General features: G+C 43.6%; 2 protein-coding genes across 5 annotated transcripts; both read left to right on the top strand.

Moving 5' to 3' along the window:
* Positions 1-202: 202 nt before the first annotated feature.
* On the top strand, positions 203-16075 carry rec8b (REC8 meiotic recombination protein b). Of its 4 annotated transcripts, none has more exons than XM_084474904.1 (18): positions 406-537; positions 705-773; positions 1042-1184; positions 3589-3664; positions 5559-5676; positions 7979-8048; positions 8366-8430; positions 9351-9432; positions 9732-9798; positions 11122-11338; positions 11588-11734; positions 12277-12352; positions 12466-12647; positions 13202-13250; positions 13666-13741; positions 14391-14510; positions 14766-14872; positions 15556-16075. In XM_084474904.1, exons 1-18 carry the CDS (start codon positions 482-484, stop codon positions 15627-15629), a joined length of 1794 nt encoding a protein of 597 aa, XP_084331030.1. In that variant the 5' UTR covers positions 406-481; the 3' UTR covers positions 15630-16075. The 4 variants fall into 4 exon arrangements, 3 of the variants coding, with proteins under 3 accessions (XP_084331030.1, XP_084331029.1, XP_084331031.1); XM_084474903.1 differs by having other exon boundaries at positions 9729-9798; XR_014637389.1 differs by lacking the exons at positions 14766-14872; positions 15556-16075 and having other exon boundaries at positions 203-537; positions 9729-9798; positions 13666-13824; positions 14391-14494.
* Positions 16076-18412: 2337 nt separating this feature from the next.
* LOC311355903 (uncharacterized protein) lies at positions 18413-20811 on the top strand (the record flags this gene model as incomplete). Its single annotated transcript, XM_084475717.1, has 4 exons — positions 18413-18630; positions 18946-19045; positions 19560-19704; positions 20741-20811. 4 exons carry the CDS (start codon positions 18413-18415, stop codon positions 20809-20811), a joined length of 534 nt encoding a protein of 177 aa, XP_084331843.1.
* Between the last annotated feature and the right edge of the window lie 10 nt (positions 20812-20821).

The following is a 20821-nucleotide window of genomic DNA, read 5'->3' as shown; positions in this document are numbered from 1 at the left end:
ATATCACGTCACTCCGCTGTCGGTATGCTTCCTACACATGGATGGAAGCTCTTCTTCCACAATGCAAAACTTATTCCAGAAGTGAGCGTGTTTTAGACACTCACCGTTAGTTTAAATGGTACAACCACTACAAGTTCATAATTGAAACACAACAGATGTGATGAGATATAATAAATACACATTGTGATATTTGTATCCCATTGATTAAGTACATAGCCAACATCGTTTATGTATTATGAACTAAATGTCCATGCGATTGAAAATACAACCTGCCCTTTTTCATTCGACCCTGTTGACGCCATGTTGTCGTCAATCGTTTTAAGCGCGAAAATTGATTGGCGGCGGGAAAGCCGGAGCGCCAAATAAAAAACATTGAAAAAGCAGCCAAATAATTTGCTTATTCACTGTGTGTGTCAGCGCACTGTTTATTCGCTGTTGTTTATTTTAAAACAATTTTCAGTTTAAGCCGACAATCAAGACAATGTTTTACTATCCAAATGTCCTTCATCGACACACTGGGTGTTTTTCAACAATATGGTGAGTGGATGACTGTTTACTTTAAAAGCCAGCCGTCCGACTTCAATAGTTGGTCGATTTTCTAAGTAAATTCAACAAGATAGGACACATTTTTACATCAAAACAAGATAACATAGACGACATTCGCGCCGAACAGTATTGGAGCATTTTAAAACGATGATGTTTAGGTTGGCGGCCACCAAAGGCATCAAGATGAACCGCAGAGAACTCCTGAAGGTCAACGTGGGGCGAACATGGTAAGATAATCCATACGGCAGCGTGATGGATGATATACGGTCATTCTTTATTCTTTAGATACACAAGATATGATTCAATATGTGTCGACCGGCTGTGGCTTGTATTCATTATTCGTTCATAATTCGTTTTTGCGTCATTTAAAAATATTGCCTCATCGATACTAGGTAGTCACTCACACAACGGTTAGTTTACAAGCCTGCTGGTTCAAGAATTACACTGGGACCCCCCACAAAATGGTCCCGTCATGTTGGCTTTCTGTTGCTTTAGCCAGGATATCATGGACTATGTGCTGGTCCGTGTTCCTCCTCCGACCCCTGACCTCCCCAAGCCCAGGTTCTCGCTCTACCTGTCCGCTCAGCTGCAGTACGGAGTGGTTGTCGTCTACCACAAGCAATGCCGTTTTCTCTTAGGTGAGTGACTAACATTAGGCCACGTATGTGTGACAATAAGGATGGGATGTGTTTAAAACATAACGTAAATAATGTGACCCTTATTTTTCAGTGTAATGTGTTCGCTGTAAGTACATAAAATACACTATAAATAGAAATAAACGGAGAATATGTGTTTCGAGTTGACCGCGTCTGTATGAGCCAACTTAGATATTAAGCCGCTCCCGGCTCATTTCTTACCATCTCTCCCGTGATTGGTTCAGGGAATCCATCATGCCTGTCGATCACAGGTTCAAGAACGAAACGCAGGGAGGAGGGAGCAGAGAGGCTGGAATGTTGTAGTTTCTAAATCGTCCCCTCTTTTCTGCTCTCTCTCTCTCTTTACAACTCTCAAATCGTATCTACAGCACAGCAGAAAAAGTCTTATTTCTTAAAGAAGTGACGAGATAAGAGGTTGACTCGAGAGGAGAAAGAGGTTTTTGTTTCAGGCTGTTGATGGAAGTTGTGGTGGTATAGCCGGGAGTAGCTACACACTTTATATTTCCTCAGAAGGGAATCTACGACCGTGAGATCAATAGAGGCGAGTTAGCTTCTCTCAGGGCCTGTCTCAAGCCCATAGCCTCAGGGGTGTGGACGGTCAGGACGGGAGCTCTAGGGGGATCAATGACAGTGAAGGACAACACAAGTGCAAAGACATATAGGGGGCTGTGTGTGTGTGTGTGTGTGTGTGTGTGTGTGTGTGTGTGTGTGTGTGTGTGTGTGTATGTGAAAGAGTGTGTGTGTGTGTGTGTGTGTGTGTGTGTGTCTGTGTCTGTGTATGTGTGTGCGTTTATCTGTGCGTGTGTTGGTGAGCAGTACAGTTGACTGTACCACCCTCTTTTTGATTTTCATTAAAAAATATAGAAATCCATAATGGGCCTCAGATGATGACAACATTAGATGCTGAAGGGAGTGGGGGAGGCTCGAGCCAGTGTCTTAGTCACATTGACAAGAACATAATTTCCCTGCTGTTGACAAATTATTATGGGATAGAATGCAATCGATAAACGCTATATCCAGCATGACAGCTCACACACCACACGCAAATAAATAAATAAAGGTAACGGATTGCTTTGACAATGACTGCTTTGGCAATTATTCCACATCAACAGATTCCTGTGATTCGCTACACCTCAGCCGTCCAGCTGGCTCCATTTCACCGCATGGACGCGACCTCTCAGGTCCATTTCAGACCCGCTCTGTCTGCACCCTTGTTAGGTTTTTTTGGTTTTTGGTGGTGGTCATTTGACAAATGGGCTTTGTCATGGACAAGATGGGAAATTAATCACACAAATGCTGTTCTGGACAGAAGGGGAGCGCTATGAATGCCAAGTAGCTTAAGTCTGCCTGTTGTCACAACGTTCACCATACGAATTATGAAGACATTCTGCAAATTAATTGTGTTGTTAAATCCTAATTATGGACTTGCAAACAAATCATACAGGCGGAAAGTGATTAAACACATTGTTGAGAAACCCTGGTGTATTTTAGACTGGCATGGATAAGGACGTCTTTGGAATTCAGCCATCATTCTTAAAGGTCACAGACTGAACAATAGACAATAAAAGACACTGAGAAAAATAGAATTTCAGCCAGAAGGTTAAGTAGCTATTGATTCATTCAGCATTGGGGTTTGGTCAACTGAACAGGCTTTTTTAAATAGGAGATTCCTTTGAAAATGGGTACTTCTTAAAAAATCAAGCATGTCTGGCTAGTGTTGTGAAGGCCTACGTTATTTAAATATCTGCATTGTTCTGTTTATCTGAATTATATTCTTCACCCGACTCTTCATATCATATCATATCAGATAAATAACACAGTGCAAAAACAAATAGGCCTCTCCACTCAATGTAGATAGGAGTTATCAACAGGATTAGTAGTATGGTTAATAAACTGAAGTAGGTCTCTAAAACGACGAGGTTTATCCAAAAACCTCATGAACACGGTAACAAAATGCTAAACATAACAATAACTCATGTAATGCTATAGAACAACAAGTGTGGCCATCACATGCAAAGAGAAGAGAAACCAAAACATCTTGTGGATGTATGCATCATGTACATTGTGCATTATGTTCATATAAAGAATTCTCCCCGTGAACCGCCTCTTCACTTCAGAGAGAGAGAGAGAGAGAGCGAGCGATGGTCATGAGATCATGCATCAAGCCTTTATCATAATGCACGTCACATCACATGAAATCACATGGCGTCATCACGGCTGATACCCAACCAGCCTCAGAGGGCACGATAATGTTGCTATCGTCAGTGGCACACACATCAGCGTGTAAGCGCGGGTCTGCTTCAATGAAACACACAATCGCCCGTGGGGGGCTCCTGTGTGTGTGTGTGTGTGTGTGTGTAGTCATTTGTGTGTGTTTTTTTTCCAGAGGACTCTCAGCAGATCGTAGAGCGTCTACTCCGACCCGCACAGTGGAACCGCATCGATATCGCCGAGTCTGACAGGTTTAAAAAATATATTTGAATAATAATGGCACAAGCATACACTCATCACACTCCTCAGTGTTAATAAGATCATCATCAATGTCAGATTTTGGATGCTCATCTGAGACCAAGCCTCAGTTGCATGTCATCTTTCACCTCCCACTAGGCTCCAACAAAGGCGATGTTATTTCCGGTCTGCTTACGCATGTGAAGCCATGAACACACACACAGACACACACATAAACCTACCCCCCCCACACACACACACACACACCATTGTAAGGTACCCCAGGGGCATAAAGGTGCCAAACACACTTTGTGCTTCCATCACCCCTACCTTAGGGACACACTTGTTCTGAAGCAAGGCTGCTCTTTAACTGAAGGGAAGCTGTTCAATGATCTACGTTAACAGGGTTCGAAATGGCGACATGCCCGCACGCCCGGGTCTAGTAACTTTACTATCGGGCTAGTAACTCTATGCACTTGTCAGCCCGTGTGTCTAGCAACTTTACAACCCCTTTGCACGGAGCGTCTTTTACAAGCATTGTGGCCGACGTTGCGAACCTATTGATTGAGATTGGTCCTATTTAGCACACACTGCAGACGTTTTCATAATTTGTTTATTCAAATGTTTTTTGTCCCTTCTGATAACCCGTAGGGTTCATGCATGTGTTGCTAGGATACCATTTAATAAAGTTTGCGATCAATCTTATGGGTAAGCCACGTAATTTTTATGGTAAACATAATCTTAGTTTTAGAAGTGAAGGTCAAACAGGAGTAGCCTATATTTTTAATGAGTTTGCCTGAATGCTAATCGTGTAGCCTACACTGTTAAATGTTGGGTGATTTGTATAACTAGCACTTTTTAATAATTTATAAAACATAAAAAATGGATGGAGATGTAAATGAGGAGATGTGAATAATAGCAGTGCGGTGAGGTTCGTGGCTGGTGAGGCACTGACATTTTAAGTCAGATTCACAAATATATAAACCCAATAGAGTAGCTTAAATCATCAAATCTATTCTTGAGGTTCTAAACATTTTCAAAGAAATTTGGCTTTGAACGTGAGTAGACGATCGAGTCCTATGTCCTGTCGCTGGCCGCTTTAAACACAGGCGCCATAGCCCAATCATATAGCCAATTGAAATGAATTCAAAGGCCCACACAAAAGGCCCAAGGTAACAGGAAAAAATCCCAAAAATTAACACAAGAGGCTCTGTTGGTAGCCTACGTAGGTCTCTAAATGAAACAAATGAACACGAGTGACCCCACAAAAACGAACCTTTATATCAAGTGAAAGCGACCGACCCCATTGGCTACTCTACATAATGAGCTGTTTTAAATTTTAAATCTTCAATGCCAAAAAATACCAACATTGTTGTGTGGCAATTAAAGTTTCTATTCTATTCTATTTATCGCGCTGATGTGACCGAGCTCTGGTCGGGTTTCCATGCTCTAGTAGGGAAGGGCCTTGAAAGTCCAAGGGCTTGGCCCTATACCACCCTTAGCTCTGCCTCCTCTGCCACCCCTGACCGCACGTCTGTGAGTAATAGTAATATAATCAGCACTAGTATTTAAATGTACTGTATAAAGAATGAATGAATAAATGTTCACAATCAATCTTATAGATGCTGTCCAAGAGAGGTTTACATCATCATGCTCCGTCAGTTGTGTGGTTTATAGTGGTTTATACTGATAAAACAATCATGCCAAAACTAGCTGAAAACACACATGGTCATAACTTTATTGAACAGATATATGGCATGTGCGCAACATATCTTGCTACTTCTGCTCTCTCCTTGCATAACATTTTCCCTGGAGGCAAACTGTCTGGTTGAGTCTTACATGAAGTCAGAAGATAAGAGTCCTCACACTGGATTATTTTGTTTTTTATCTCACGTCCCTGATGTTCAGAGTGACCCTGGATGTGCCTGACAACCTGTTTCTGATGGAGGAGGCAGAGGGAGCTCAGGACCCTTTCTTCGGTCTGATGCGGGCAGACCAGCTGCCCAGTCCCTACAAGATACAGCAGGTACACTAACATGTGAACAACACACACATAGTGTACCAGCTGCCCAGTCCCTACAAGATACAGCAGGTACCTAACATGTATACAACAAACACATAGTGTACCAGCTGCCCAGTCCCTACAAGATACAACAGGTGGCACATTTCCACTGGCGGGTACGCTTCGGACCCAGCAGCCTCAGCCCAGTAGTGAGGGTGCAGTATACCCCAGCTCAGTTACGGCTCGCGTTTCAACCACCGCCAGTACCCTTATGGTAGGGCGGGTTAAGCCGGACGGCGATAGCCACGGTAGCTACGTAAGCATCGTGATCTCATAGCAGCCCGACACAGTGTAGCCTGCTAAACAGAAGAATGCGCACTATGAACAAATAGCAACAATGTAGGATGTCCAAGAAGGACTGAAAACCTTTGCGCGACATTTTCTTCAATAAACGAAGCTTTCGCCGTTGTCCAGGAATACCTCGCGGGTACTGTGTTTGTTTGTTATCCCCCTGTCGCACGGAAGGGACGATTCTGTCGACCAGTCAACGGACGGCGTATGTAGCTCAAACTTGCCGGCACCCTTTCAGGCGTCTCAGTACCACAACGGAGGAGTACTGCGAGACGAGTACATGAGGTCACGCCCACTTTTGGTGGTGGAAATGCGACCCATGCCGCACCTTTGCAGACTGAACCGATCTGCACCCTGCGGTGGAAATGTGCTATAACATGTGTGATGGAAAAATCTACATGTTGTTTGTTTTTATAACTTAGGCCTTGTTCTTTCCTTTCGCGTATTGTCTTGCCATCTTGCCTTTTCCCAGAGTCGACTATTCATTGACCTTTGTGCTTGATTCAGCCACCTCACAAGTGAGCGATGTCGTCAAAATGTTATCCCATGTGCTCTGGTCAGCTGTCCCACCTTCCCTTCTCTATGGGTCGCCGGCCTACCTTCCTTAGAGTCAACCAATAGTGTTAACCTTCGTACTTGGGTAAACTGGTCACAAACGAGAAGACATCCTCTTAGGCACTCTTCTGCTTGATAAGAACACAGGCAACTCTGTGTTTTGGGCAAACATTACTTGATTTGATTATTGACATCTGCAATATGGGGAGGATCTGAAACGGTATAAATAACTCTGTCAAACTGTATTCTGGACTCACTCTGCTAGAGAGGAGTCTAATGTATGCATGCATTAAACCTAGGATAATTGCTTTCCAATGTATTGTGTGCTTTTTTGCAGTGGGAAATCTCATTTGTCCTAGACGCAATATCTGTTAAAGGAAATTGCCACGACACATGTGAACAACACACACATAACAGTACCAGCTACCCAGTCCCTACAAAATACAGCAGGTACACTGACACCAACATGTGAACAACACACACATAGTGGTACCAGCTGCATGTATTTATTGATAAAATTTCTACCTTGCTTGGATGGACCATTTTTGTAGTCCTACGAGTGAGTATCAATTATATATAGTAAAAGTACTAGAACAAATACTCCTCTATTTGACCTTGGTTTAATAGCAAGTAGGATTGTAAATGTGAGCTAATTTTGTGTTCCTTATAGGATATAGTAGACGTACTGCCCTGTCTGTCAAGTCAAAATTAAGATTACTACCAATTATTTACCTCATGATACTATATGTAAGACTCTTCAAAGAGACTCATAAATACAAATACATAAAAACATTTAAAAATATGAACAAACGAGGGGTTATAACTCAGATAGAAGTGTTTGTCACCTAAAGTTGGACAGAGGGACAGACATGAGTGCATCCTTTTCGCCACTTCGTCACTTGCGTAAAAACATCCAATATTTGCCTTGGGTGAAGTTAGCAGGTTAAACAAGAATGCACTTTGTCCTATGTGTCCATTCTTCAATGTTTTACATAACAAATAAGGTTTTCCATAACTATGTGATTGAAAGACCAGACTTATGACCTAATATATTAAGAAATTAAACAAATGAGCTTAATTAACTCCCTTAATGTAATGAATGCAGAGAGCAGATCATAGGCTTGGTATTAGACACTATTGATAGCCAGTGTTAACATGTTAGTAGTCAGCCAGCCTTACATTATATACATAAAAATAAAAGCTTTAACATACAAAGAGACATAAAGAGACATGTCAGATTATTTCAGATCACAGTTCTGAAATCAGATCATAGTTTCACTGATTCAATTTCATGTCCATAACATATCGGTGTTAAATCTCAGTTAAGAGATCTAGCGAATTCAATTTTGTAACAGGCTTTACTTCACTAAAAAAGGTATTAGTATTTGTATTTAGTTCAGTTTGTCCTGTGTTTCTCCAGCCTAGATTGCTGACTCAGGACACTGCCTCACAGCACTCCCTGCTGGCCAGTCCTCACATCGCACCCAATGGTAAGCTTTACTTGTGCATTTTAAATCTATAATCCTCATCATGTTTATATGTATTGATTTTTATTCTATACTCATGATAAATTTAATGTGGACTTAATCCAAATGTACCATGAGGATAACTAATAATAGTAATTGTAAAAAAATAAACAATTGCTGCGTAATGAATCACAGCTACTATTTACTTTGCAAATTGAAAGTAACCCAACCGACTTGTACGTGTTCACTTCCTGTACAACATTAGTCAGGCTCTATCAGCTAAATTCTAGCTCTTTAATTCTAGCTCTTTAATGCTGCTTATCTCTGGGACTTGAATCTAGGTTTCAGCTCGCCTGCGGCTGTAATCACTCTAAGAGAGAAGCAGCTTGGCATCCACGCTGCTGAGGTAGGACAGACATGGTTAGAGGAGCCAGACCGGGATGCAGTGATAAGGGCTGTAGTTTGGAACCGGCCCAGGATGTCATGCTAGGGGCTACAGTTATCATGTAATAGTTACCTTGTAGTACTAGAAACTAGTTAGAATGTAGTACTTCAGCCAAACTTATAACGTAGTACTAGAAGCTAGTAGTTAGTATATGAGGTATTAAGAGAGTGTAGCACTTTGAGCCTTAAGGCATTTTCATGAATATATACATGTGTGCCCCAACCCTCACACAGTGTACTTGTGTCTTCTGTTCAGTGGTTTGACACCTCAGCCAATGGAAATGCAGATAAATGTCCCAGGTATAAAATAAAAAGGGGATGTATTTCCTCCGGGGGCGATGCCAGGTGTCTCTAAAGCCACACATTATCAAAGGCCATTGGTTGAGGAGGCTGCTCAAATAGCCTAGGAACATTACATTAGAGAACTTGGACGGATCAAACACATTAAATCCGTCAGGCATTTAAGGCCCTTGCTGCAGCAGCACCTGACAGTGTAAAGCAGTCGTCTGAGAGTACAGAGATTGTTGCCACACGTCATTAACTCGCCGTCTGTCTGTCACCACTAGAATGAATCCATCCCAGATAAGATACCAGTTAACTGAATCATGGAAACACCACAACACAGTGTTGAGGTGCGATATGAAAATCCCAATCTACTCTACTTGAGATGCATGTCGTTAAGGATTGGGTAGGGTTGTTGTCCTGCTCAGGGATGGCTACAGGTAATTTACCTGTAGACATGGGGATCGCACCCAATACCCATTGGCTGGGAGTCGAACACCACTCGCTACTTTTTTACACACACACACTCGCACACTCACACACACACAAACACACACACCTCTGGTAGCACCTGTCTGAGGGCCCTTCTCTCTGGGTCAGTGTTTTGAAGGAGCTGAGCTGCCTGAGGCCACAGCCATGGAGCTGGATCTACTATTGGACCAACAGGACCAGTTTTGTGAAGGTATGGGTGTTTTTTGCACATCTACATGTGTGTGTGCATGTGTGTGTTTTTATTTGACAAATGTGTGTATTATCAAGATAATAAAAAAGTCACAATAAAATACACAAGATACTTTCAACTGTAATTATCGAATGCTGTTCTTGTTGCTTTATAATTACGTTCTTAAAAAAAGCATAAAATCCATAATCTTAATAGAAATCTCTGAATGGATTTATGTTGTTTATTTGTGCGTGTGTGTCTGTCTGTGTGTGTGTTTGTGTTTCTGTCTCTGTGTCTTTGTGTGTGTGTATTGAAAGCAGTAGAGGAGCAGGAGAGGGAGAGGGCGGCAACTCTGGATATGGAGGGAGCCAGAATCTCTATTGACCAGTAAAACCCACACACACACACACACACACACACACACACACACACACACACACACACACACACACACAGCAGTCCAGAAAACATGACTGCTTTCATGGCACTCCCATCCTTGCATCTGTTTAAAATCAAATTGTGCTGAGGCAAAGTTGTTTTCATCTTGAGTTGCATCCTATCCATGATCCAAAAATAAATAATTTGAGCAGAAGCAGCGACCCATAACGTAGAAACACATCAAGCATCTCTGTATGTCAATGAGACAGATGGAAACACATTCACCTGCTGTGGACGGGCAGAGTTAAGAACTGTAGTCTGCAACTTCAGGCAAACCTCCCACTGCTAATGGCTGGTTCAGACTCCATGATTCTCAGATATTCCTCCACGATTTAACATGTTACACTATGCGATCACAGAACCACAAAATCGGGCTTTGTCTCGTCGGAAGAGTGGCCACACAAGAAACTTTGTATCAAGGATTCAAGGTTGCAATGCTCTAGAATCTTTACTTTGTATCGTTCACGTCACGCGCAACGCATGATGTGAACGATACACGCAGCAACAACGCAGCAACAAAGTGTCAATTACAATGGATTGTCTGCCATTTCTCGCCAGGCTGTATCCCTTTTCACCCTATCATGGAACTCCTTTGTGGACACGTCGTAAATACAGGGACACTGCTGCCACATTTCCACTAAAGTTGTCTCCATTGTGTTGTTCCATTTTCTCTCGTTTTCTTTACTAGCTTTCTTCTTCTTGGCATTCATCACATTCATCTTTGTAGCGGCTAGTCACTGTTCCTCAGCGTAGTGCAGTGAAGTCTAGTTAGTAAACACTGCCCGTGAACTCCAGCTGCCGGGGTTCCCTCCATGTCAACAATGGATACGTCATTGCGATTCCCCCAAAACTTGTGGCATGCCAAACTTTTCGTTGTGGGGTTTTCGAACGTCGCAGACGGAAAAATCGCAGATCGCAAGAAAGTCACATTGCAAGACCTCGTCTCGTGGCAACGAACAAATTGGGGCAAAATAGGGCCGAAATCATGTCGGTTGAACCAGCCATAAGGCAGTCCATCAGCCGGGCCCGCGGGTCCCCAGGTACTGTCAGTCTGCATGGGTCGACTGCTCTCTGAGCCCACCGCCAAGTGAACTGATTGCACAATACACAATACCCTTGTAATGGCTGCTATTCCCCTGAGCACCACCGTTGGGTTCACTCACGGTGTGCGGTTCTCATCTGAGCGTGTTCACAGCACATGCTTAAAAACAAAACATTAAAGCTGTTTGTGTGTGTGTGTGTGTGTGTGTGTGTGTATGTGTGCGTCTCCAGGTTGAAAGAGACTGTGCTGCGGGCCAACACAGACAGCGTGTGGATCCTAGACGAGGAGACGGGCCTGCCCGTCGCCGTTCCCCTGGCGACCATCTCCAGGGAGATGACCCCCCCGTCCTCTGCCGTAGTGGACGTTCCTCCAGAGGGCTCCTCGGGGAGAGGGAGGGGGTCTGAGAGGGGGACAGAGCCAGTGGCGGAGTGCTCCACCCGTGGAGAGGTGCATGCTGGGGATTGTGGTTTCATAACCATGATCCGTGTATCCGTACATTTTCAGAAATGTGCAACGTGGAGATTGAATTATGGTCGTGGTTTAAGCGCATCATCTTTTAGGCCAGACCCTCTACCTGTAGAGTCACTGTTTGTGATTTCTCATCCTACATTACCATCATCACATAGTTGGTATCCATCTTACAAAGTTGACTCCCCCCTCACCCTCACTCCCCCCCCCCCCCCCACCCCACCCCAGGTGGATGCTCCTCCGCGCAGGGGGAGACGCGGCCTTGGTGTAGGAGGCCGCAGGCGTCAGTTGGTCTTTGCAGACTCAGAGGTCCAAATCTCTGAGCAGGCCATGAGAAGACAGCTAGAGAACCTGCTAGCTGAGACCCTAAGCCCGGTACAGCACTAAGACACACAGACACACACAAATACAAGCACACAAGCACATACATGCACTCCAACACGCACACACTCACACTCACAAACAAGGGCAAACACACATTCATATCGAAAAACTCTGAACCTGCTGCAGAGATGCACTCGCTCTCAACTAAGTAATTAGGTCATCCAGATACAGTTTTTCATCTTTTGATTTGCAACACATACACACACACACACACACACACACACACACACTACACCATAGAGCATCGCCGAGTTACCGACCCATTGATTTTGCTTAATGAGATCTGCAATCGAAGTGTCGGCTGCAAGTTAATTAAGATCCAACGCAGAGCTCACGGATTGTAAGCCCATTGGCAGCAGACCCATTTCTTCCTTCCATTCTCTTTCTACCCTCTCTTAGTTCCTTCCATTCCTTTCTCTATGCCTCTCTGTCTTTCTCTCTGTCTCCACTGATTATTCCTCTGTGTAAAATCAATAGAGCAGAAGAGCACTCGTGTTGCACCATCCATCCTAATTCTCTCCATTCATCCCCAGGACGAGGTGTTGCTGCAGGTCCACTCCTTAGCCAAGGCTGCCCGTCCTGATCAGCTCTTCAGCACTCCCTCTAGTGGTCAGGGCGACCTACAGATTATCATTATAGATATGAAGTTGCAACTCCCGATAGTTTCCGTCTATCCACATGGAAAACGATATTGATCCCATGACTGTGTCTTTGTGTTGCAGTTCTGTACCACCCTGATCTCCTGTCACTATGGAAACAAGGCTCCCATCTCGTCACCCTGCCTCAATCCGGACACAACGGCATGGTGGGGGGTGAAGGGGAGGAGAAGGAGGAGGAAGGGGTTATGGGTTCTGAACAGGACCGGGAAACACTGAGGAGGAGGAGGGAGAGCAGCTTCAGAGAGGTACAGTGCTGTGGGTCTTTCCATGCCCGGTCTGATCGACATGGTATAAAGCCTAAGAACTTAAGTCAAGGAGATGTGGGCTGAAGAGATGACCATCAGTTAATTACCTTCACTGGAGTGGAGATCAGTGTTCTGGCCTATAGAGGGGGCCAAACCCCTATAAACCAGTGGCTCTGTGGTACTCTTTAAAGGTCCCATGACATGCCGCCAGGTGTGGTGTGATTAGCCCAAGCCGTTTTGGAAATCTGCCCCTTATGACATCATAAGGGGCAGAGAGTGGGCGTGTCCACCTAGATGTGTGCTGGATAGATCACTCTATCAGCCTACCCAATGGACTGTAGCAAATGTTGCTCATCTATCAGTCACACATCTAGGTGAACACACCCATCTGTGATGTCTTAAGGGACAGATTTCAAAAACGGCTTGTAACGTCATCATCAGAACATTTTGATATCAATATGGTCATGCGTGTATCTTGGAGCATTCTCAAATAACAAATAACTTGTTTCTGGCAATCCTCTCTCTGCCTCTCTCTCTCTCTCTCTCTCTCTCAGATGCCAAGGCACTCGGTGGAGCCTGGGTTGCAGCTCACAGATGCCTCATGTAGGTCTCTACACAGTTACCTTAGTTACCATAGTTATCTTGTGGTGTGTGCCCTAATCTCAGTAGAAAGAATGAATTTTACTTAAACCAAAATCGCATTTATTTTGTGTGAAAAGTGTGTCTTCTATGATCTTGAACATAATAGTCTAGGCCATTCAGAAAAGAAAACTTAAAATGCTGTGTTTTCAACGCTTATCTCTGCTAACCAGTTTGTGATCATTCTACTCTGCTCCAATCACTGTCTTATTTTTAATGTCAGTGTTGGACTGAAACTGAAATTAGGGGTTCACTTTAACACGTATAATAATAATAATAATAATAATATTTCCTCTTACGGCGTGTGATAAAAGACGTTTGATGGTGATGTTTATAGACGTTTATAGTCTTCATGTCTTGTTACATTGTGCCTCAACAGCTGTGTCAGAAGTCCCCCTGGATGTTTCCCGAGGGGATAAATCTCACAGTGACATTGCCACACCGGCCAGCAGATGGTGAGTCACTCACACACACGAGAGAGAAGAGAAGAGAAGAGAAGAGAAGAGAGACATCCGTCTGAGAGAGCGAGATAGAGAGAGTATGTGTGTGCATGTGTTTGTAGATTGCTCATCATTATGCCTCATGGCTTGTTTCCACTGCATGGTACCGGCTGAATTAAACTTTATTCTACTTCCCTTTCTTGGTTTTCCATCGGGAAAAAATATTTGGTACCTGGTAACTGTTTTTGGTCTCATCTCCATCGAGATTCCAAGCGAGCTGAAGGTGAAAACTCTGCAGACCACTGATTGATCAAGATAATTGTCACTAGAGCCATCATTGCTTCACTGCGTCACCATTGTGCGACACAGGAAATCCTGCAGAAACCGGCAATCCACAATGGCTTCCACATACAGAGACGCAAGACCATTCCTACAATAACCATATTTTTTCCTGTGTGTGTCACTTTGAAGATGAACTCACAGCAGTTTCATGCGTCGCCAGACCTCAATGTCACCTTGACATAGACACGGTACTACCTGCAGTTGCAATCTGCAGTGGAAAATTAAGTACCTGGTACCAAAAGCGATGGAAGTATAGTCGAGTTGAGCCGTTCCTATGTAATAGAAAAAGGCCAATAGTCATGTGTGTGGCTGGTCTCTCTAGGTCTCCCCAGGGTGAAGTGCAGAGCTTGATGCAGCCAATAGCTGAGGAGTACGTGGAGATGCCTGAGCTGCTGCAGACACACGCACAGAGCAGGGACCTCGCTGCTCCAGACCTGCTCAGGTAAACACACGCTGACACACACACACACACACATACAAACACACACACACACACACACACACATACAAACACACACACACACACACACACACACACACGCATACACTCAAACAGACACACCCAGACACACACACACATACAGACACACACACACAGACACACACACACACATACACACACACACAGACACACACACACACACACACACACACACAGCCCAGCAACACTCTTGTCTCACACACTGCTCTCCTGCAGACTGGTGTCCTACCGTCTCCAGAGGTTTGGTCAGGTGACCTTCGACACTCTGCTTCCCCCGGAGGCCAGCCGCAGCAACGCAGCTCACACTCTCTCCAAACTCCTGGGTGAGCTAGTGCATCATGTTCAGTGAAAGATTAGTATTCTATTGGCTCTGACTTCTATGTCTAGCGGTTCAACATCTGTCTGACAGAAGGAAACGAGAAGGAACGTTTAATTTTTAACAGTGTGACCTGAATTGAGCCAGTGCTGTTCAGAACCAATTTCAAAAGAGCTCCGGCGCCAAGTGAGGCCAAAGAAAACCCTGAACCTGTTATGCTGACAAGTAACTTCTTCAAACTTTACTTACTTGTTGGTGGTCATTTTAAGGCTAGGGTAGGAAATTTGGAGAAACCAGCCAAAGTAAGCAAGATTTTGAGTAGTATCGAACCGAAAAATCCCAAAGCCTGACAAAGTGCCAGAGTAGAGTGAATGCAGGTAGCCGGGTAGGACGGTAGCCAGACAGGAAGATCATCCATTCATTTAATTTGGGCCGAATTAAATTATTGGACAGGATTACAGGCCACAGATACAAGATTGTTTGTTTTCCTTTTTCTATCAGAGCATTTGATTTATCGATTGATGTCGGGATGTAAAGAGAATCATAACAAATATGACATAGAATGCTTCTAAATTAAATTGCCTACCCTAGCTTTAAAGTTTTAACAAATAGCCATTAAGGTGGACAATCCTTGATACATAGTGTTAATGTATTTTGTGTGTTGTGATGTGTGTTGTGTCCTATCTGCAGAGCTGGTGTCTTTCAGGGAGCTAATGGTACAACAGCCTGGGCCCTATAGCACCATCGTGATTACCCAACCCTAACCGCACAGACACACAGACACACACACACACACACACACACACACACATACACACATACACACACATACACACACACACACACACACACACACACACACACACACACACACACACAAGGTCCGTAGACACAAAAACTGACACCTAAATACTTTACCTTCTTACCGCAAAGTACAACCTTAAATATGAATATAATACACATCATAAATACACACATTCTGTACAGTTTGTTATGAAGACAGTAGTTTTAATGTTTTAAATACAATAGCTGACTGTGCTGCCTGTGCTATTGTATTGTGTTACATGACTTTTTAAACAAATTTATAACACATTTTAACTTGTTTTTAATATTTTTATATATTTATTAATATTTAAGTATGATCCATAAATATGTATTACTGTATGTAAAACTTTGTGTTTTATACTTTTTATTGAATTAATATGTTGCTATTTTACTAAATATATAATTAAACACAATTGCTATAATGATATTGCTTAATCTTCTAATTGCCATCAATTGTATCAGTCTCTTGGTATTTTGGTATGAAAGTATTGAAAATGATGCGACACTAGAATGAAATTGACCCTGTACAACTCATGCATCAAAGGTAATACTTCTTTGATACACTATATAACCGTATACAACCGTGCACTATTCAAAGTCCTCAGGAAGTCTGTATTGACTATCCCTTACTGGCCACTATACAGTAGCAGACTGTAGACAGTGCCATGCTGGCAGAATACCCTGATCCCATGCATCAGTCATCCCATGCATCAGTGATCCCTTACAAATAAAGTGCGTGCCTTTTTAATGAGTCAGGTTAGGGGTATCTATCTGTCTCTGTGTGGATGCGTGTGTGTGTATGTGTGTTTGTGTATCTGTGTGTATGTGTGTGTGTGTGTGTGTGAGTTGTGGGTCAAGGGTCTTTTTGAGTTGGTACCTTGCGTGTAAAGGCAGCCACAGCAGAGTCACGGCCTCATGTAACTCTGCGCGAAGTTAATTTTAACTGGGCAGGTTAGAATGACTTCACCCTGTTTACAAGCACACAGCAAAGCAAGCCTACTGTCAGCACATCGATGACACAGTGTGCCTCTGGCTGCTTGGTTGATATTCTAGTGTCAAGAGCACACAACAACAATACAAAGAACAACAATGGATGATAATGATAATTCATAATAGTATTAGTCAAATTTACGAATGAACATGATGGAAATATTATTTGTCAGCGAACAGTAGAAGATGGCACAGAAACACAGGGGATCCAACAATTCAGTCATGCAGATCTTATCTTCTAACATGGGATGGTCCGTGGGTGAATGTAAAACCACCTTCTCTGTCAACATAGCAGCACGTGTTTATCTAGTGGTGTAGTCAGCAGCCACACCGCACCCAGCTTGTTTCCATACCAACGTGGAAACATCACTCCATCTATGGCGATGATCTAAAGGCTAATATCCACATGCTATGATGTAACGTGTCCTCAAATGAAATGTGACATGCCTTGTATAGAATGCGTGTTTAGCCGATAAAGAACACGGTGGAGTCATCATCCTCCCCATCCCATCTAACTAGTGCATGTGGTATAGGACGACTATAGCGCCTGGCTTGCGCTTCTGACCAAAGCACATTTTTTAAATGTGGAAAAATGTAGCGCGCTGCTGCAAATGGCCAACGTATATTAAGAATACCTTCACCTGAACTGTCAGACGACAACAGGGTAGATAGGGGACAGATCGGGAGATAAATGAAGGGGAATACAACCCAAAGGTCGAGCAATGTTGCATTTGATGGCTTTGTCCGGACATTAATTACCAAGATTCATTATTTTGTCCCCTGGTGTGTGTGTGTGTGTGTGTGTGTGTGTGTGTGTGTGTGTGTGTGTGTTTTAACCGTGACCTCTCGCTTCTGCGGTCAAGCACAATTGGAGCTGTCAGCTATTACCTCATAGATATTAACTCTACAACGATTTATAATTGACTACAGTTCTTTCTCTCAATGGAAACTCAGGTTACAAAAGGTGACATGGAGATACCATGGTACCAGGTACCATGGACTACAACTGAATCTGATTGGGTAAATGTGTTCTTAAAGGTGGGAAGGGAGATACCGTGTATTCAACATAGAAAGACAGAAATGCTTAAACTAAACACCACGTAGAACATCAAAAAGAAAGCTTTTCTGAAGAGACAAGTTCTCAGTTGCAGCTGAAGAGAGAACTTAGAACGGCCTAAACTGTTGCAGCCATAGCCATTTACAGCTCCTGTGCAGGGTGTAACGCCAATGAGATGCCCAACACAACTGCATCTCAGAAGACCAACGTCAACAACCGTAACACTAATAGTATTAAGTGTACAAAAAATATATTTTCTTCTGTGTCTGCATGTTTTAAAAAGATGGCCGCAAAAACATCATCAACTTTTCGGAAGCCTTTCCGACAGCGTAATAATCTTCACGCCCGGGCGACACATAACACACATTCCCACCGGGCGGCCTATAAATGCCACCAGCAGGGTCTATCCACACTCAGACTCCCACACTTTAAAGAGATTGACGCCTTTGTCTTCAGAGGAGACCAGCAGAGCACGGCACAGCTCTGATTTACGACAGACAAAAACCCATAAAGAGAGATTCACTGGAGCAAAAACTGTTTTGTGTGGTAAACCTAGAATAAGACATAAAAAAAAAGAAGGTCAACTGCCTGGAAAGGGAAAGCAAAGGAACTAGAGGAGGTGAAGAACACACATTCAATCGCTTTCCCCTTAAAACTCCACTTCAAGCGTCAGAAATGGCCGCAGGGGATGAGGCAAACGGCCCCGTTGAAGAGGGGGGGGAGAGGGTGGGCGGGGACGCCCCCCTGCTGAGCAGTAAGGGGTCCCGGTCCGAGCTGCTGTGGGACATCCCCATGTCGGTGTCTCTGCCCATCGAGGTGCAGAGGGACCTGGACGCGACCCACCAGCCCTTCCCCTTCCTGGACACCACGCTGGCTGACCTGGGCATCCAGGAGTGAGTATGGGCTCCAGGGAATCTGTGTGAGTGAGTGAGTGAGTGAGTGAGTGAGTGAGTGAGTGAGTGAGTGAGTGAGTGAGTGTGTGTGTGTGTGTGTGTGTGTGTGTGTGTTTTACTTGACCTTGGATCACCCTGCAGATCACCCTGCGTGCCCGGATGTTGTGAATGTGTACAAATTGTGTGTGTGTGTGTGTGTCTGTCTGTGAGAGATCTGTGAGAGTGAAAGTTACTTGACCCCAGATCATGTTGTTAATCTGTGAGTGTGTGTGTGTGTGTGTGCGCATGTGTGTGGGTGTGTGCGTGTGCGTGCAGGTCGGAGGTGAAGGAGCGGGTGGTGTGGGTGGACACTAAGAAGACGCAGGTGAAGAACAAGGCAGGGAAACTGAAGGAGAAGGAGATCACTGTGCTGGAGGTGGGTGGTCCTGGAGGAAGACCAGACCTCACTTTGTGTGGATGAATATTCTATACACACATATATTGAGGAATAAGCATGTAGACGCAGCAAGGGTCAAATTCAACTCCTAATCATAAGGAATTCATTTTTATGGATTTCAATCTCCTAAATTATTATTATTATTATTATTATTATTATTATAATTATTAATAATTATTATTATAAGCATTTCAAAAAACGTCAGTCCTAACGTATGTGTGTTAAGCATCACAGAAACCATAAAACCATCATGAAAACATCATCATACAATAAAAGAAAATAATAAAAGAAAATAGATAAGTAAAAGAAAACGAAGGCAAAGTTAAAAAAAAAAATGCATTGTAGAAAGTGCAATGTATTTAAGATTTAGCAGAAAGCTAAAGCAAACATAAACGTCTTCAGTCTTGTTTTAAAAGTGGTCAGAGTCGGGGCAAGTCAAGTTCAGATGAATGTCATGAAGAGCGACACAAAGCCCTTCTTCCTGTCCCTCTAGGTCCGGGTCAAGGCCCAGAAGCCGGGGGACAAGCAGCTGCAGGAGGTCCTGTACAGCACCGAGGCCCACACCGACCGCTCCTTCTGCCGCACCGGCGTGGACATCCTGCCCTGGAAGAACCGACACACGGGGCAGGACCCTGGAGGTATTGTGGTTCTCTGGCTCTGGACATACTGTCCGCACCGACCGAAGCTGTAAGATGGCAGTTTAGTTTTTAAGAAAGTAGTTATTTACTACATTTATGATCAAATAGCAGTCCTATGTGAGTATTTTGAAGGGACTCATTGTACTATATTGTCAAATTTTTATCAAATCTTTAATCTTTCTTTAAATGTGGCCTTTTAGTCATCAGAAAACAGCATTGGAATAGCACATGTTTTATTTGTCTGCAAATTTAAAAAAGCAGATGATAAACACGCCTTGAGATACCGAACATGTGAGCTTAGCATTCAACAGTATTCATCCATAGGCCTGTAGACCACGTTTTAATCAGTATGGCACACACACCAATTTTTAAGTAGGACATGCACAAAGTCCATTTTAAGGTATTGGCAGAACAATAAATGTTACTGAATGTGTTTTCATTGCAAAGGGGCAGTCAATATTTAATTATAGACCCCAGGCCAGCAGTGTTGTGCAGTGACCCCACATGCTGGTCTGAGGTATGAATGCTGCTGTTGTAAGTCACAGCTCTGTGCCAGTGCTGTCCATCGAGATGAGATCACAGCCTCACTCACACATAATCACTGCAGTTAATCTCGCCACTGGAAAGATATGTTACATGGTGGCCAGGATGTGTGAATAACACAACTGGTTGAGTTATTCAGATTACGTCAGGGACTGGACTCAGTGAAGGAAGACAGAGAAGGAATAGTCCCACAATGATCAGATTATCAGTATGTTATTGATCATATGGATAGAATTGGGAGGCATTGGGGAGGATGTGAATTCCTGGATAATTGAATAAAATGGTTTTATCGTTTGTAGATGTTGCAAGATAGACCCTTTGCATGTATGTCATGCAATGACACAATCATTGTGTGAGATTTAAATATGAAATATCTTAGTTTACCGCACAGATTGCCTCAGCTGAATTGGAGTATCACCAATGCAATGGACTGTTTTTGAGGAACCATCTTCATGGATAATAACATCCATGACGTGTTCCCCTACCCCCACAGGTGAGAATACCCTGGCACCGGTGGAGATGACCCTGTCGTTGGAGAACAGACAGCCCAGGAGTGAGGCCTGAGGACATGTGA

The sequence above is a fragment of the Micromesistius poutassou genome, assembly GCF_964030765.1.
Source record: "Micromesistius poutassou genome assembly, chromosome: 11".
Lineage (NCBI taxonomy): Eukaryota > Metazoa > Chordata > Actinopteri > Gadiformes > Gadidae > Micromesistius > Micromesistius poutassou.
This window is presented reverse-complemented; position numbering and strand designations above follow the sequence as displayed.